Source organism: Delphinus delphis, chromosome 4 (assembly GCF_949987515.2).
Source record: "Delphinus delphis chromosome 4, mDelDel1.2, whole genome shotgun sequence".
Taxonomy (NCBI): domain Eukaryota; kingdom Metazoa; phylum Chordata; class Mammalia; order Artiodactyla; family Delphinidae; genus Delphinus; species Delphinus delphis.
Window position 1 is genome coordinate 2,910,718 of NC_082686.1, and position 17,859 is coordinate 2,928,576.

General features: G+C 49.6%; 1 protein-coding gene across 3 annotated transcripts in view; it reads right to left on the reverse strand.

The window, feature by feature from the left end:
• Positions 1–17,859, reverse strand: part of PKNOX1 (PBX/knotted 1 homeobox 1) — a 51,591-nt gene that overhangs the window by 21,706 nt on the left and 12,026 nt on the right. Inside the window, exons 2-6 of one of the 3 annotated variants that reach the window (XM_060010262.1) lie at positions 9,938–10,006; positions 8,879–8,985; positions 5,264–5,391; positions 3,080–3,251; positions 1,119–1,289 (exon numbers count right to left, since the gene is read on the reverse strand). In XM_060010262.1, coding sequence (XP_059866245.1) covers positions 1,119–1,289; positions 3,080–3,251; positions 5,264–5,391; positions 8,879–8,929 — 522 coding nt within the window. In that variant the 5' untranslated portion in view covers positions 8,930–8,985; positions 9,938–10,006. Of the gene's footprint in view, positions 1–1,118; positions 1,290–3,079; positions 3,252–5,263; positions 5,392–8,878; positions 9,105–9,937; positions 10,071–17,859 lie in introns of those variants that run through there. The other 2 variants (XM_060010264.1, XM_060010265.1) reach the window with 2 other exon arrangements.

A 17,859-nucleotide genomic window follows, 5' to 3' on the forward strand; every position in this document is an offset into this window, starting at 1 on the left:
ACCTGAAAATGGGCCATGGATTTAAATGTAAAATTTTTAGGAAAAAAATAAGAGAAAGATCTTTGGGACCTAGGGCTAGGCAAAGAGTTCTTCGACTTGACACTGAAAGTATGACTCATAAAAGGAAATTTGATAAATGGGATTTTATCAAAATGAAAAAGGTTTGCTCTGCAAAAGACCCTGTTAAGAGGATGGAAAGATACGCTAGAGACTTGGAGAAAATACTGGCAAACCATATATCCAATGGAGGACTTGCATCTAGAGTACTCTCAAAGGTCAACCATTTTTAAAAATCCAATTAGAAAATGGACAAAAGACACGAGCAGACCTTCTACCAAGGAGGATACACAGATGGGAAATAAGCACATGAAAAGATGGTCAACACCGCTGGCCATCAGGGAGATGCGAATCACAGCCACAAGGAAATGTCACTACACCCCTTCAGAATGGCTAAATATTACAGTGCTGCAACATGGATGAACTTGAGGACATTATGCTAAGGAAAATAAGCCAAACACAAAGGGACAAACATGGTATGACTGCCCTTACATGAGGTACCGAGACTAGTCAAGGTCACAGAGACAGAAAGCAGGATAGTGGGGTCCAGGGGCCGGGGGGAGGGGGAGGGAGAGTGAGGAGTCAGTGTTGCAGGGGGACAGGGTCTCAGGTTGGGAAGGTGAGAAAGTTCTGGAAAGGACGGTGGTGATGGTTGCACAACAATGTGAATGTGCTTAATGCCACTGAGCTGTGCACTTTAAAATGGTTAAAATGGTAAGTTTTGTGTTAGTTGTGTTTTACCACAATCTTAAAAATTCATTAAAAAAAAAGAATTAGAAAGAAATGACTGGTACACTGGCCTCCAGAAACATGGGGTCCAGGATCCAGGACACAGAGTGAAGCCTCCCTTTTTCACCCAGGAAGCCCAGGTGGGCTCTCTCTCTGGCCTGAGGGAACACATTCCCGGCACAGGCCACGTTCAGAAACCCAGAGGATCCTCAGAGCAGGAGAGCCGAGGGCAGCCCCACAATCTGAAAGGGCTGCGGCCTCAGACATCAGCACGTTTCACCCTTGCCGACGCTGCAGGGACCAAGCAGGAGCACAGGGCCCGCCGTAAATACCTGGGACTGGACAGGGGAGTACGGGCTGCCAGGTTCCCCGCTCAGGAGAGTTTCACTGTTCATTTTCGTTTTTAGACAAGCAATATAGCGACTGCAGAAATCTTTGCAGAGTTCATTAACCTTTTCCAGCTCAAGAAGATGAATACGCAGAACCTGGATTGCTTTTACCATCTAGAAGCAAGAAAATGAAGACTTTCAGACCAGAAAAAGGGAGCATGACGGTAAGTTATCATTATCACCACACGACTCTCCTTGGTTATGAGCTTGGTAATGACTCAGCTTGGTTATGAGCCAGCCAAGGCCACCTGTACCGCCAGTAACAGGAGGAGAAAGACACCAGATGTTACGCAGAACCACCAAGCATTCCAGCCCCACCAACCTGTGGCTTGTTGTTTCGGCTCCACGTGGCTGCAGGGACAGAGGCGGTCACAGCTCTGGAGCCGCCGGGCCTCGACCTTGGCCTCACCTAGCGACTCACCCTCTCCCCGCTACTGCTCCTTCATCTGTAAATGGGGATGAGTCCGTACGCACCTCCCGGGTGGTTCTTAATGTTGAAGAAGTTCAACTTACCAACTCTGCCTTTAATGGACTCTGCTTTGGGCATCAAGTCTAAGAACTATGCCTACCCCTAGATTAGCCCCAGATCCTAAAGAATTTCTCTTACAATTTTTCTAAAAGTTCTTCCGTTTTATACAAAGTCACTACATTTGGGGGTAATTCGTCTCCCAGCAGTAGATAACGGACACTAGTGATGAACCATTACCATAAACACCACTTCCTGTGAACGAGCAACCTAAGACTCAGCTCCTTCCCCGTGACCTTGCTGGTGACAGTGCACACATCTCTGTGGAATCAACCAGTCAGCCAGCGAGTAGTGAGAATGACTACTAAGCACCAAGCTCTGCTAGGCCCTGTGCTAGGGCACCAGGCAGGAGAGCCCTGGTCCCTGCCCGCCTGGCCCATGCTGGCTACGCCCGTTCCCTCCTTGCTGATGGCCGCATACGGAGATGCGGAGGCAGAGAGAGCATCAGGCCCTCATCCCCAAAAGGCAGGCACTGTTGGTCCCATTTCGAAGACGAGGAGACAGACTCAAAGTCAGACAACTCACCTATAAAATCTATTTGGCTGTAAGGGTGGAATATTAATGAAAAATTAAAAACAGTAACACCTAAGACCAAGGCAGTTTATTCAGGGAAAAGTTTTCCAAAGACCCTTTCCTGCTGATGAGGGGCCTAGGGCTCTGGTCTGGGAGCTGGCCAACTCTAGTGGGAATCCAGCCCCAGACACAGGCTGCCAGGGCTGCCCGGTGCTGAAGGATGCCTCTCCCCTTGGGCATAGCAGTGATGTCAGCCCAACGAACTCTCCATTGCTGTCGGGAAGCACAGAGAACCCAAGGTTTTGGAGCACTGGACCTGGGAGGGGGGCACCCGCGTGAGCCAGGCTGGCTTCAGACAGGAAGCCTAAGGGAGGCCGTAAGGGGTGTCGGTCCCTTGATAGGCCCGTCCCTGCTCTGTGCTCACAGGCCACTCCGAGTCATCCACAGTCTGTCACCCACCACCAGTGCCAGCCTCCAGACAGAGCTGTCTTGGAGAACAAAGTTGTGGTCCACGATCGGGGAAGAGCCAACACCTGAAGCTGGGCCCAGACACGTTCCCAGGAAGCAAGACACAGGGCACGCCGACCCCAGTGGACCTTCCTGAACATACAGGAGGGACTGAACCCCCAGCCCACTCAGGATGCAGGCTCAAGCCATCCTGTTGGATTATTACAGGAAGGGGTCAACAGAGAAGGCTGGAGACCTGGCGACATTCAAGTCACACACGGAAAATTATCTCACGAATTGTACAGTTCTCCCCTTCGGCAGAGCCACAGACAATCTGAAGTTCTAATTAGAAATTTAAAATTTATCGAACAGATTAAATTTAGAAGAAATAAAAATTAAGACCATGTATGTTACTTACTAAGTTGTCAGTTTCTGGATCCTCACAAAAGAAGGGCTTTCCTTCCTTCTCTTGCCTCCTTACGAAGCTCTCGATGTCCACGTCAAAGCTGGCAGAAGTTGTGCCTTCCGAGCCCTGTGTGGACTGCTCACATTTTTCAAACAACAAAGCTAAGAGTGGAAACAGCGGATGCCTGGGGGGAAAAATTTAAAAGATGTGTTCTACACTTCCATGAAAATGTTCTAGCATGCACATGTGCAATGTCTTCTGTAACAGCTTTGCTGAGATATAACTCACACGCCACACCATTCATCTATTTCCAGTTTATAGTGCAGCGGATTTTCGCATAGTCACAGGGTTGTGCAACCATCGCCACAGTCGATTTTATACTATTTTCATCCCCCAGAGAACCCTGTAACTGCCAGCAGTCACTCTCCATTTTCCAGCAAACCCCGGCCCCAGGCCACCACTAATCTACTTTCTGTCTCTGCAGATTGGCCAGTTCTAGGCGTTTCATATAAAAGGAGTCATATACTATGTGCCCTTTGGTGTCTGGCTTCTTTCACTTAGCGTGATGTTTCCTAGGCTCATCAGTGTTGTAACATATAACAGTACTTCGTTCTTTTTTATGGCTGCATAATATTTCACTGTATGGTTAACACCAGTTGGACAGTTTTAAATTTTACTTTCAGATCTATACTCCATTTTGAGTAGATCTTTGTAAAGGATGTGAGATTAGGTCAAGGATCTTCTCTCTGCATGTGGATGTCCAATTGTTCCAACTTGGACAATCTGTTGGAAACTCCACCTTTCTCCACTGAGAAGATCAGGTAGACTGATTCTTCCAACTTTATTCTTCTTTTCACAATTGTTTTAGCTGGTCTAGTTCTTTTGACTTCCATATAAAATTTAGAAATAACTTGTCTATATGTACAGAAATATCCTGCTACAACGTTAATTGTAATTGCTATAGAGCAATTTTAGGAGAAATGCCATCTTTACTATGTTGAGTCTTCCAATCCATGAACATGGTATGCCCTTCATTTAGGTTTCCTTTGACTGCTTCCATGGGCATTTTATAGTTTTCAACATAAAGGTTCTGTATGTGCTTTATTAGAATTATACCTACATTTTTTTGGAGCTCTCGAAAGTGGTATTTTCTCTTTAATTTCAGTTTCTAATTGTACATTACTGGTAGAGAAATAGGATTGGTTTCCATGTGTTGCCCTTGCGACCTGTGACCTAATTAAACTCACTTATTTAGTTCTGGAAGTTCTTTGGTACACTCTGGGATTTTCTATATGTGGACAATCATGTCAGTTGTGCATAAAGCCAGCTTTATTTCTTCCTTTCTAACCTGATATGCCTTTTCTTTCTTTGTCTTGCCTCAGTGAACTGGCTAAACGTCCATTACAGAGCTGAACAGGAGGAGTCAGGGCGGACATCTCTGCCTTATCCCCAAACTTGGGGGAAAACATTCCGTCTTCCGCCATTAAGTATGATGCGAGCTGCAGGGTTCTTTTGTAGTTTCCCTACATCAGGCCAAGAAAGTTCCCCTCTATTCCTGCTTCACTGACAGTTTTTAATCATAACTGGCTGTTGACTTCTGTCAAATGCTTTCCTGCATCACTTGACATGATCACATTGTGCGTCTCACTGGCTGATCTCTGAATGGTGAACCAGTCTCACATTCCTGGGATGAGCTCCATTTGGTCACTAAATAGTCTTCTCTCTACACGTTACTGGATTTTACTTGTTAATATTTTATGAATGATTTTTATGCCAAAGTTCATGAGGCATACTAGTCTTTAGTTGTTTCTTTTTTTATATTGTCTTTGTCTGGCTTTAGTATCAGAGTGATGTTCAATTCATAAAATGAGTTCAGAAACATTCCCTCTTCTTCTACTTCCTGGAAGAGACTGTGTCGACTTACTGCTTTTCCTTCTTTTTGGTAGAATTCTCCAGTACAACTATCTGGGCCTGAAGATTGCTTTTTGTAAGGTTGACTAAAATGTAGATTTACATTCCAAAACTTTTTTTAAAAGATATTAGGAATAACATTGTAATCTGAGAAAACTTTTACACCAGTAGTTATCACATCACGCCTCACTGCTCTGTCTGGCTAATAGCTCACGTTCCATTTAACCAGATTTTCCATTCTCTTTACTCCTCTGAACACCCACACGCTTCACATCGCATTGCTACCTATAAATGGCCTGCTTGTCTGCGTCCATCGGGGTCTGGGACCCCACAGGGGGAGGGCTCACTCCTTCCACATCTGGTTCAGAGCAGGTGGGGTCTTGCTCCGTTTTTAACTCTGTTACTACTTGCATCTGTGAAAGGAGGAAGAGAACTTTTGTTACTAGAAAGAAAATAAGCTGCTACCAAGTACAGTAAGTCCCCTACGTACGAACCTTCAAGTTGTGAACTTTCAAAGATGCGAACAGACTATAAACCTATTACAGTACAGTACTATATAGCCAATTGTGTTAGTTGGATACCTAGGCTAACTTTGTTGGACTTATGAACAAATTGGACACGCACTTGCTGTTGGAAAGGAACACGTTTGTATGCAGGGGACTTGCTGTATTCTATTCTCAAACAGAAATGCAGTGGAATGGTAAACTGCCAGACGGTTATGACAGGCAATAATACGGAAAGAATACTACCAACAAAGTCCTTTGAACTTAATGTACTTCTAAACGGCTAAAACAAAGGTCAAATTTCCAAAACATTTAAAAATTGAGAGGACCGCTATCTGTGAAATGCTTATGATTTTCAAAACCGTAATAACTCTTCATCCCTGAAGGGAACTGGTACACATGCAGTCTTTCTCGTCTGCCTCTCCTTGTTATCTGTCCTCATGCTGAGTAACGTTGCAGGAAGAGAAGAATAAACAAATAATCCAAGCTTTCTTATCTTGTCACAAAAACAACTCAAACCCAAGATGCTCCATATTTGTGACAGGGCTGAAATTCTCCCTTACCTATCCTTAAACTCAGGAATACACAAGCTATAAAAATGTTACGGGGACTTCCCTGGTGGTGCAGTGGTTAAGAATCTGCCTGCCAATGCAGGGGACATGGGTTCGAGCCCTGGTCCGGGAAGATCCCACATGCCGCGGAGCAACTAAGCCCGTGCACCACAACTACAGAGCCTGCGCTCTAGAGCCCACGAGCCACAACTACTGAGCCCACGTGCCACAACTACTGAAGCCCGTGCACCCTAGAGCCCACGAGCCACAACTACTGAAGCCTGCACACTCTAGGGCCCGCGTGCTGCAACTACTGAAGCCTGCGCGCCTAGAGCCCGCGCTCCGCAACAGGAGAAGCCACCGCAATGAGATGCCCACACACCACAACGAAGACCCAATGCAACCGAAAGTAATAAAATTTTTTTAAAAAATGTTAAGGAAAGTCACTGCATCCAGAAAGCAAAGACCAGCTGTGTTTAAAGAAACAGTGTTAAACGTAAGAGGAAGCCTTAAAGATATTACCACTGAAATTGCTTTAAGCTGGCTGTGTTGTTTGTAACATCCGGGGAAAAGTATCTAAATCCTTCAACATAAAGAATTCAGTTTACAAATAAAACAAAATCGCTACAGTAAACTTCTTGTTATCCCTGAGTAGATCACCGCCCTCCTCGGCTTCTTCAGGACTGGGGTATCTGGGATGCACCTGCCCCGCCCACAACTGCCACCCCCCGCCCCTCAGGGAAGCAGCCTGTTGGGGAACCTGTGGTGGGGTGTGGGGTGGGGGGAAGCTCATCCACGGAGATGGGAGAGCCTGCATCCTGCCAGGAACCCAGCCTGGTGCTCGGGGCTGCAGCCGAGAGAGCAGCCCTGCAGGTCCGGGCTCGGGCCCTGTTCTCAACTCTCCAGCAGGCCAGAGCGAGCAGGTTACTTCCATTCTGCTGCCTTTAGATGGAACAGTATACTTGGGAATTGCTTCTCTCTTAAAAAAATAAACCTGTGCGCCACAACTACTGAGTGGGACTTCCCTGGTGGTGCAGTGGTTAGGAATCGCCTGCCAGTGCAGGGGACATGGGTTCAAGTCCTGGTCCGGGAAGATCCCACATGCCGTGGAGCAACTAAGCCCATGTGCCACAACTACTGAGCCTGCGAGCCACAACTACTGAGCCCATGAGCCACAACTACTGAGCCCACGTGCCACAACTACTGAAGCCTGCGCACCTAAAGCCCACGTGCCGCAACTACTGAGCCCACGTGTTGCAACTACTGAGCCTGCGTGCTGCAACTACTGAAGCCTGTACACCTAGAGCCCGTGCTCCACAACAAGAGAAGCCACCGCAATGAGAAGCCTGTGCACCGCAACGAAGAGTAGACCCTGCTCACCCCAGCCCCAGTGCAGACAAAAAAAAAAACAAACAAACAAACAAAAGTGACTGACTAAAGCCCAATCAAACACAGTCCTTCTGGAGAGAAGTCTGACAGTATTATAAAAAAAAAGCCTTAAAGGATTTATTTCAGGATTTTAAAAAAATGATCGTGAAAAAAGAGAAATCTAAATGTTCAACCTCAGAGGACCGGCTAAGTAAATGCGGTCTGTCTGTACTGTAGGAGATCAAATCCTTACTGAAAGGAATGCTCACAAGCGGTTCTCCACGTCACGGGAAGTGCTGAGCTGTTACAAGCGAGGCCTTTCCCCCACTGCGCCCAGCCCTGCCCTGGACTCCCTGCATCAGGGCAGGGACCAGCTGGAGGGAGACGGACACGTAACAGGGTGTGTCAGAAGGTGATCACTGCCACGGATGGAGAACAAAGATCAGAGGAAGGGACCGGGAAGCGGGTGGCAGGTGGGGAGCAGGCCGTGGGGGTAACCAGGGCCGGTGGGGGGTCCTCGCAGAAAGCGGGGCGAAGCAAAGACCTGCAGGACGGAGCGGAGCAGAGCCAAGGGGCAACCAGAGCCAGGGCCCCGGGGCAGGCAGAGGTGAGAGCCTGTGAGGTCGTAGGGCCCTCCGGGCAGGGAGTCCACGAGGAGCCACCGCAGGGCCCAGGGACAGCGAGGACATCGTTAGATGTGCATTTGAGAAACAAAATCTCTTGGAAATATCAGAGGACTTCCTGGTGAAGAGAGCAGCCTGAAATAGAGTTCCCTACCTCTAAGAAGCAAAAACATTTAAAACATTTTTTTAAATCAACAAAACCAAAATCACTGCAACAGGAAACATTCCAGGAATGGAACAAAACTGTCCATCAAGGAAAGACCCGACTTGAGGAGGGGACAGGGTCGCAGCTCAGGTCCTACACACCCCGAGTCTCACCAAGTGGGGAGTGACAGGTGGGCGAGGCGCCCCAGGCCTGTGGGGGGGTGTCCCTAAACCCTTGAGCAGGGAGCCGGGCGTCATGACCGTCTCCTGCAGGGGCAGGAGACGTACAGACAGCACCGCAGCTGCACCCCACGTGCCATCGGACGGTCCCCTCTGCCACCCACATGCAGGCGAACGAAACCGCACAGCTCCCGCCCAGGCCAGCAACTGGGCAACACGGGAGTCTATGATTATCACCACAACCTTTAAGAGCAACGATACTTACTAACACTGACATTAGAAAGGTAAATTCCCAAGAAACTATGACTTAGGGGACTCAAAATCACTGGCAATCTCGGTGTCATTTAGGAAACTACTTGAACAATTCTACCCCTAATCTTTCTGAGCACCAAGATATAATAAATGCACCAAACGTTCAACATTGAACCTGCACCCTCACGGAAACTAGCTTGCGAATACACAGGGCACTGTTCGTGTTTCAGTACTAGGTCGGCTGACTACTTAGGATGTGGACAGAACGCCCGTGCTCACTTGTTGCCCATCTTGATAGCTGTCTATGCTCAACGTCTGTGTAGCCATCATGGTGAGTGAGTTCTTTATAAAACATCAAATCATCTTGAGTCAAAAGCAAACGGTGTCTGGGAAGACAAAAGCAGAGAAGCATCGGTTAATAACTCAGAGCATTTCTTGTCCCTTATTCCACAGCACCCGTATACCTTTTTAAATACATATCTTCACACGGAGAGTAAAAGCCATCCTCCACACTACGGTATAAGCCAAATCCTACTCAGCAGCCCCGCACCTGCCTGGCGATTGCGTGTCTGCACTTGCCCCAGGCCCGGACACGTTATCACGTCTCCAGGCATTTGGGTTTATTCCTTCACTCACCCAGCAAACACCTAGTAATGTCTACACGTGCGGGACACTGTCCTGGGCCCTGCGGCTTTCCTGGGGCCACAAGGAAGAGGAAGGCCAGGCAGCACACGGAGGGCGTAGGGGCGCTCAGGCAGGGTGACACGACAGAGGGTGAGCACGCAGCTGGCAGGTCACACGGCTGCGTGACGGGGCAGGTGCACTGACACTGAGCCCGGGGAGGCCGACCTCAGGCAGGAAGGACACAGGTGAGCTCAGGGAGGCTGCGCTGGGCATCGGCTCACATCTGCACGCGATGCAAAGGTGGGAACGCTGTCATTCACCTGTCACCACGCACACAGGTAAATGAGACGAGAGAAACCAGGTGGGGATGCCACCCGTGCCCCCCGCAGACAGGAGGACAGTGGAGCCACGTGCAGTGGGACAGCAGAGTTGGGGGGCAGTGGGGGACACGGGAGCAGGTCACACCCACTCATGGGCCACGTGGAGACTGTGCGCCTTCTTGGGGCGGGGGAGGGAAGCCCCAGGAAAGTCTGACAAGAAGGGCCCTGAGGCTCCCGGCTCGGGACGGTCCCTCTGACGGTGTGCAGGGCAGGTGAGAGACTGTAGGGCCGAGGAGGGCGGAGGCCGTGTGGCCGGGGCCAATGGGAGCACAGGGCGTGCAGATGGCCCGGGATGGGCAGGGGGGCGGGTCCGGGGAGGGTCGACAGTTCCCACCTGAGCCACCAGCAGAGCAGAGCCGCATGTCCCGAGGTGGAGCCAACGGCGGGGAGCGGGGTCTGCGGCCTGGGAGGAGAAAGCGAGAGATGGGACGTTGAAGGTTTGAGACGCTTCTCAATACCCACGAGGGAATTCTGGACGAGCGAGTCTGGGCCACCAGTACCAGCCCGGTAATCGTCAGGGCGTGGCCAGCACATGCAGCGGTGTAAACGTGTCCTCCAAGATAGCCCAGGTCCTGACCCCCAGGCCCTGCAAGTGGGGCCTTACTTAGACACAGGGTCTTTACAGGGGTAATCACGTTAGGGGTCTCGAGAGGCGTGTCCTGCCGAGAGGGGGAGGGGAGAGGCGCCGAGGGCGTGGCCACGTGAACCTGTGTGAATCCGAAGCAGCCTGGAGTGGTGCTGACACAGGCCGAGGACACCCAGAGCCGGTCCTGAGCCCAGTGCCGGGAGGGGCCCGAGCTGCTCACCTACAGGCGTCCACCTGACAGTGGCTTCCCAACAGCTGACCTGAACAAAATGCACAGCAGAGGCCCTGGAAGGGCCTCGACCAAGAAGGCAGAGCCACAGCCACGTGGGTCTCGGCTGGGGGCCGACTCTCCACGGTCACTTTCCAGCATCCGGCCGGCCCGCCCCACGAGATGACACTGCGGTCGAGCCCACAGCTGCGGGATCTAGGCAGTGGCGGATCACTCTTCCAACTCTGGGGGCTTTCAAAATGCCCATAATAAATAGTGGGGACAAGTCAACGTTTCATTTTAAAAACATATAGATGTGTAGTCCTTCTCTCCACCAACCTGGTTGAAACTTCAATATCTGACATAACTTGGTACAACCGTTCTAAAGGAAAAAATTTGAAATTTGCGTCAAAAGCTTTGAAAATACATACTTCCTCTACAATGGAACACCACGCAAGAAGTGGAAAAATAAGGAAAAAGAGGCAACTCCATATGACTAACATTTTGTTGAGTAAAAAGGTGGGGACAGAGTGCCAAGGTCCCACTCCCGCAGGACACCGAAGGCGCCTGGAAGAAGCTGCCAGCAGATGGCGCCGTCCGCTTGAAAGGGTGGTCCAGGCCCGCCGGCAGCCATCTATCTGCAAAGTCCTCAGGTGCTCAATTCCAGGCTGCAGCAAAATGGTCCTCCATGTTGGGGCAGAAACACAGCCTGGCACCTGCAAGCGGGCAAACAGCCCCCAGCAGAATTCACAGGCTCACACATCCCGCAGAGCTGCCTGGGCTTGGGAGGAAGCGCGTGCCCTGGTCCAGGCCTCTGGCAACCTCAGCTACTCAGCTACAGGCCCTCCCAGCCCTGGCCAAGGAAGGCCCAAGACAGAACCTGAGTGACTAAGGGAAACCTACCATTAACTGGGAAATAAAGCATCCAACCCAAGGATGAAAGGTCAGCAGGCTCATCTTTGTTTAGCAAAAACTCTTCTTTTAGGCATTATATGAAAACCAAGGTTAACTTGAGATTTCTAAACAATCAATTAATCCCTAATTCTCTCCCCCATTACATAGAAAAGTAAGCTTCTATTATATTCAAACTCAACAACAGTGTCCTCACTTCTTTTTTTAAAGGTTATACTCCATTTATGATTATTAAAAAATATTGGCTACATTCCCTGTGCTGTAAAATGTATCCTTGTATCTTATTTATTTTATACCTAGTAGTTTATGTCTCATAATCCCCTACCCCTACCTGCCCTTTCCCTCTCCCCCCTGGTAACCACTAGGTTGTTTTCTATATCTCTGAGTCTGTTTCTGTTTTGTTATAGTCACTAGTTTATTTTATTTCTTAGATTCCACGTATAAAGGAAACGTACAGTATTTGCCTTTCTCTGACTTATTTCACTTACGTAACACCCCCCAAGTCCCTCCATGTTGTTGCAAACGGCAGGATTTCACTCTTTTTTATGGCTGAGTCGTACTCCATCGTGTAAATATATACCACGTCTTTATACATTCATATGCTGATGGACACCTCAGTTGCTTCCATATCTTTGCTACTGGAAACAGTGCTGCTATGAACATTTGAATCAGTGTTTTCATTTTCTCCGGATATACGCCCAGGAGTGGGACTGCAGGATCATATGGTAGCTCTATATTTAGTTTTTGGAGGACCCTCCATACTGTTCTCCATAGTGGCTGCACCACTTTACATCCCCAGCAACAGTGCACACGGGTTCCCTTTCCTCCAACTGTCTTCAATTCTTAACGTCACGCAAGGCTCTAAAATCCAAGTCAAAGAACTGCCAACCCAACAGACTTAACAACACCATGGTGTTGAAGGGCGAGACACAGTTTTGTCCATTTTATTGCTACAAGTTTCATCCAGCTAAAAAAGAACACATTTATGGACACTGTCACTTTGGTACCCTTTCAAGAGTTCCAGCCAGACTTGAAGAAAACACAACTTTCCAATTTTCATGTACAGAAACGTTAAAACTAAAAGTAATTAAAGAAATACAAAATTTAAAATTATACATCCTTTCTCAGCTAGCAATTATTAACTTTAAAACAACAGTGCGCCACTTTGCTAGCAAAGACGAAGTGAAACCCAGCACCCTGCAGGAATCCTAGGTCTCACAATTGGTTTGGAAGGCGATTTGACCACATGTATAGTTACCCATAAAAAAAAGTTACACTCTTCTCAAACTCAGCTAAGAAGACAGCATTAGTGTTGCAACCTGAAAGGCAGACAAAAAAATGAAAGGTGAGCCAAATCTAACAGGCAGGTGTTTTAGTATCTCTAAGCATCTAGTCAAGGACGACTGACAAGTCAGGGAAGAACCAGAGGCAGACAGACTGGCTGAGTCCCACCAGGTGGAGAAGGCCTTCCTGCTCAGAGCAGACGGTGAGTCCGGGAAGGTCCAGGACGGCTCAGTCTGCAGAGACAGGAAGAGGAGGTGCAGCATGCGGGTCAGATGGTGGAGGGGGCCCCAGGTCAGCAGCACCCCAGCTCCCCTCATCCCAGCCCACGTGGTCCCTGAGATGAGAAGCCCGACTCGCCTGAGATGACTTCCTTCCTGCCTTAGTGGTGTCTCTAAGGCCTGTGGGAGATTTAGATTTTAATATTTTTGTGTTTAGCTTCAGAATAATCTATGTATTTGACATTTAAGTTGTGTGCAGTACGCAAGAAATTTTGGCAAATTAATCTTAGGTTTTAGCCTTGATTCCAGTTTAAAAGTATAACTGAGTTACTGGCTTTACACATTTCTTTTTTAGTGAAAAGGCACAAGAAATTTACTAAGATTGTAAACATTACTTCATTTATGCAAGTTTACCGACTGCCAGGGTCTATTCTAGGTCCTGAGGGTGCAGCAGTGAGCAAAACCAAGTTCCTCATCCGACCAACGTCACTCCCTGGTAGAAGGTCTGGAAAGTTTGAGAACTTGAGATTCACTACATGTGCAATTCTAAGTTACTAGATCTACTGAGAAGGTTTTATTTATTTGGTCAGATATTTAAGGTGCTTAAAACAAAAAGTGTATCTACTAAACTTAAAACTAGGGTTCAAAATGCATAAGGAGATTTAAGTTGTATATGGGACTGATCATTAAAAATGGTGCATGTAGTCTGATCATCTTGAGTTGATCAAAGGCTGTCTTATGGGTGAAAGATCAAAATTTACTAAACTTATAAAGAGAAAAATGAAATCTATAAATTCTAACGTAAAAGCATAGAGAGAAAAACAGGGCTGTAGCTTTGTAGCCTTAATAAATGTTGATTTAAAAATAACCTCAAGGGGCTTCCCTGGTGGCGCAGTGGTTCAGAGTCCGCCTGCCGATGCAGGGGACACGGGTTTGTGCCCCGGTCCGGGAGGATCCCACATGCCGCGGAGCGGCTGGGCCCGTGAGCCATGGCCGCTGAGCCTGCGCGTCCGGAGCCTGTGCTCCGCAACGGGAGAGGCCACAGCAGTGAGAGGCCCGCGTACCGCAAAAAAAAGAAAAAAATAACCTCAGGGCTTCCCTGGTGGCGCACTGGTTGAGAGTCCGCCTGCTGATGCGGGGGACACGGGTTCGTGCCCCGGTCTGGGAGGATCCCGCGTGCCGCGGAGCGGCTGGGCTCATGAGCCGTGGCTGCTGGGCCTGCGCGTCCGGAGCCTGTGCTTCGCAGCGGGATAGGCCACGGCAGTGAGAGGCCCGCGTACCGCAAAAAGAGAAAAATAAAAAAATAAAATAAATAAATAAAAATAACCTCAAATAATCTCTTCTCAAAAGAGAAAAGCTCAAAAGCCTCATTTCAAAGGGCATTAAAAACTCACGGCAAGCAGAACAACTAAGCCCGTGCGCCACAACTACTGAGCCCACGAGCCACAACTACTGAATCCCACAAGCCACAACTACTGAGCCCACACACCTAGAGCCCGTGCTCCTCAACAAGAGAAGCCACCGCAATGAGAAGCCTGGGCAGGCCAACGAAGAGTAGCCCCCGCTCGCCGCAACTAGAGAAAGCCCGCACGCAGCAACGAAGACCCAATGCAGCCAAAAATAAAATAAATTAATTAAAAAAAAAAATGAAGCCTTTTGTTTAAAAAAAAAACAACTCATGGCAAGAAAGTCAGAGGCAAATAATGTTTCTTATCCACATTGATAGAAAAGAGAACAAGAACGTGCAAGTCATCCATAGGGGATGGTGAAATCCATTACGGTTCCCACCATCAATCACGAACATGAAGGTTAAGGCCAAGGAAAAGTCTCATGGGTGCTGTCAAGTGGAAAAGCAGGGCACACAATCTGCTGTGCACGGAACTGTGCCTTTCATTCAATCCACAAATGTTTACTGAAAGTCTTCTCTGGCCCACGCTCTGTTCTAAATGCTGGGTATGGAGCAGCAAACCAAACACAGTCCCTGCTGTCAAGAAACAACTTTACAGGCTTCCCTGGTGGCGCAGTGGTTGAGAGTCCGCCTGCCGATGCAGGGGACACGGGTTCATGCCCCGGTCCGGGAGGATCCCACATGCCGCGGAGCGGCTGGGCCCGTGAGCCATGGCCGCTGAGCCTGCGCGTCCGGAGCCTGTGCTCCGCAACGGGAGAGGCCACAACAGTGAGAGGTCCGTGTACCGGGAAAAAAAAAAGAAACAACTTTACAACAATGTTGAAAAAGTATTTGGAAATTAATGTGGGGAGAAGAGACAGCTCTCTAGGACCAAGAGCGTGGGGTCCTCTCCTACATCCTTTATTAAGTTTGATGGTCCGGGGACTTCCGTAGTGGCGCAGTGGTTAAGAATCCGCCTGCCAGTGCGGGGGGCAAGGGTTTAAGCCCTGGTCCGGGAAGATCCCACATGCTGCGGAGCAACTAAGCCCGTGCACCACAACTACTGAGCCTGCGCTCTAGAGCCCTCGAGCCACAACTACTGAAGCCCATGCACCTAGAGCCCATGCTCCGCAACAAGAGAAGCCACCACAATGAGAAGCCCGCTCACCGCAACCAAGAGCAGCCCCTGCTCGCCGCAACTAAAAAAAGCCTGCGTGCAGCAACGAAGACCCAACGCAGCCAAAAATAAAAAATAAATAAATTTATTTAAAAAATAAAATAAAATTTAGAAAGTTTGATGGTCCTCTCTGTGGAGGTCTTCTGTAGCCCTGGTTAATTAATCCTGAAACACATCATGGTTTTTCTTGCTACTGTCAAAAGTATCTCATTGTCACTCGACTTTCTGGTGGACTGCTGGGTGAGAGATGCCCCCAGTCTGCGCAGGCTAACCTTGTACCCGTCAACATTCCTAACAGCTCGTGGAGAGGCTGCTGGTGTTTCTCAGCACACGCAGATGCAATCCCAATCAAGATTCCTGCTGTTTTTGAAAAACGCAAAAAATTGGAAAACATCCTACAAGGCCACAGGTAACAACTAAGAAGTGGCTAACGGCACAAGAACAGGTAAACAGGCCAATGGAACAGCAGAATTGAGACGCTGGACTCGTCAGGGCTGGAAGGAAAAGTACCAAAGATGCAAAAAGCTTTGGAATTTTGATGCTTTTACAAACACCTCTCTGAACTCATCAATTGCTGCGAAGTGCTGGTGAACGTGGGCTTTCGGTGTTGCTCCACACACACACTGTACGTGATCAACCACGCGCTCCCGCTCAGCCACGGGCACGCGGACTCTCGGCCACCTGGGCGGGCCAAGCAGAAGCTCCCGCAGGATCAGAGCTCTGCATCAGAGTCCTGTTTACGGGGCCCACGCTAACGCAGAGACGCACAGAGAACTGGTCCGGGAGGGTCCATCTGCATTTGCACTGCCAGCATCACAGCGGGGCTTAGCGAGGGCAGGAAGGAAAACGAGGGAGGAGCTATCTCCCAGGGTCTATATATGTGCAGACCTAAGGGAGGCACTTTCAGAGCACATCCCCAAACCGCGACACTCCTCCCGAGATGGGGGTCTTTGTTCCCTCCTCTTCAACGTGGCCTACGCTCAGCGACTTGCTGGGAAGCAGGAGAGCGCATCCGGAGCAACAGCAACGCTGTGTGACTCCAGGGCTGCGGAAGCTCCCGCCGCCATGTTCACCGGGACACTCACTTCCGGAGCCCCGAGAAGTAAGAAGTCTGACTAAACAGAGCGCCCCCTGCGCTCACTGTGAGGAAGCCCAGGCCACAGCGAGAGTCCACGCAGAGGTGCTGTGCTCAGCAGCCCAGCTCACGTCCCAGCTAACAGGCAGCAGCAACTTGCAGATTTGAGGAAACCCTTCCAAAAGACTCCAGCCCTCAGCCACCCAGCCATCCACGGCCCGGCGCCCTCCAAGCTGAGGACCCCAACCTTGTGGGGCAGAGACGGGCCGTTCCCACCGCAGCCCTTCCAAACTCCTGGCCCCCAGGCCCGTGAGCAGTGAGGTGTGCAGCCTCCTGTGCCCCCGCCAGTAGGGACCGGAGCGCTCGGCAGTCTCTGGAGCCCTGCTGATGAGCGAACAGGTGCAAAGAGGTGGAGCGCCTTTGAGAGGCCGATCTGCCTGGCTCCCAGGCCCTGCCATTCCCCTATGTGCTATTTCAGAGAACACAACAGAACTCTGTCTAGTAAAAATTAATAAACAGAACCCTTAATTAAATAGAGTTGGGGGCTTCCCTGGTGGCACAGTGGCTGGGAGTCCGCCTGCCGATGCGGGGGACGCGGGTTCGTGCCCCGGTCCGGGAGGATCCCGCGTGCCGCAGAGCGGCTGGGCCCGTGGGCCGTGGCCGCTGGGCCTGCGCGTCCGGGGCCTGTGCTCCGCGATGGGAGAGGCCACAACGGTGAGAGGCCCGCGTACCGCAAAAAAAAAAAAAAAAAAAAAAAAAATAGAGTTGGGAGGCCAGCAGGCGCACTCCCACACCCCGACGGTAGGGCCACCCGACAGAAAGTGGACAGACTCCTCTTCCCGCCTGGCAAGGCCTCAGCCCAGGAGACGCTGCCCCAGCCCAGCCCAGCAGGGAAAAGCCGCCGGAGGGACCCATTCCTCCGGCGGACTCTCGACTCCAGAGTCAAGCTCTTTAAAAGAGCTCTCCTCTCCTGGCCACGCAGGGACTTGCACGGGCGCCCCATGGTTGCAGACCCCAGATTTCAATTCTTCGTTGGTCCCGAATAAACCCATTTTGCTGGAGAAGTAACCAGCAGTCTATCTGTTTTATGGCAACCGTTTCTAAGATAACTGTAGAACTCACAAGGAAATCAGGCAAATGTTTGACAATCTGACAGCTCTGATGCCTACAGATGTTAATTACCTCAAGTCAATCTATGAATTATAGTGTCATTCAAAACGGGAGACACTAAGAGAACGGATGAAGAAGGTGAACCACCAGGTACACACCACAAATGACCTCCAGTCATGTAACATTCAACGCTGCACACACAGGTAACTCTGCTTTGCAAACAGTAACGAGTCTAAAGAAAATGACGGCCCGGTGCTAAGTGTACAAGTGGCATCTCCCAGTAACAGCCAAGGTTTGCA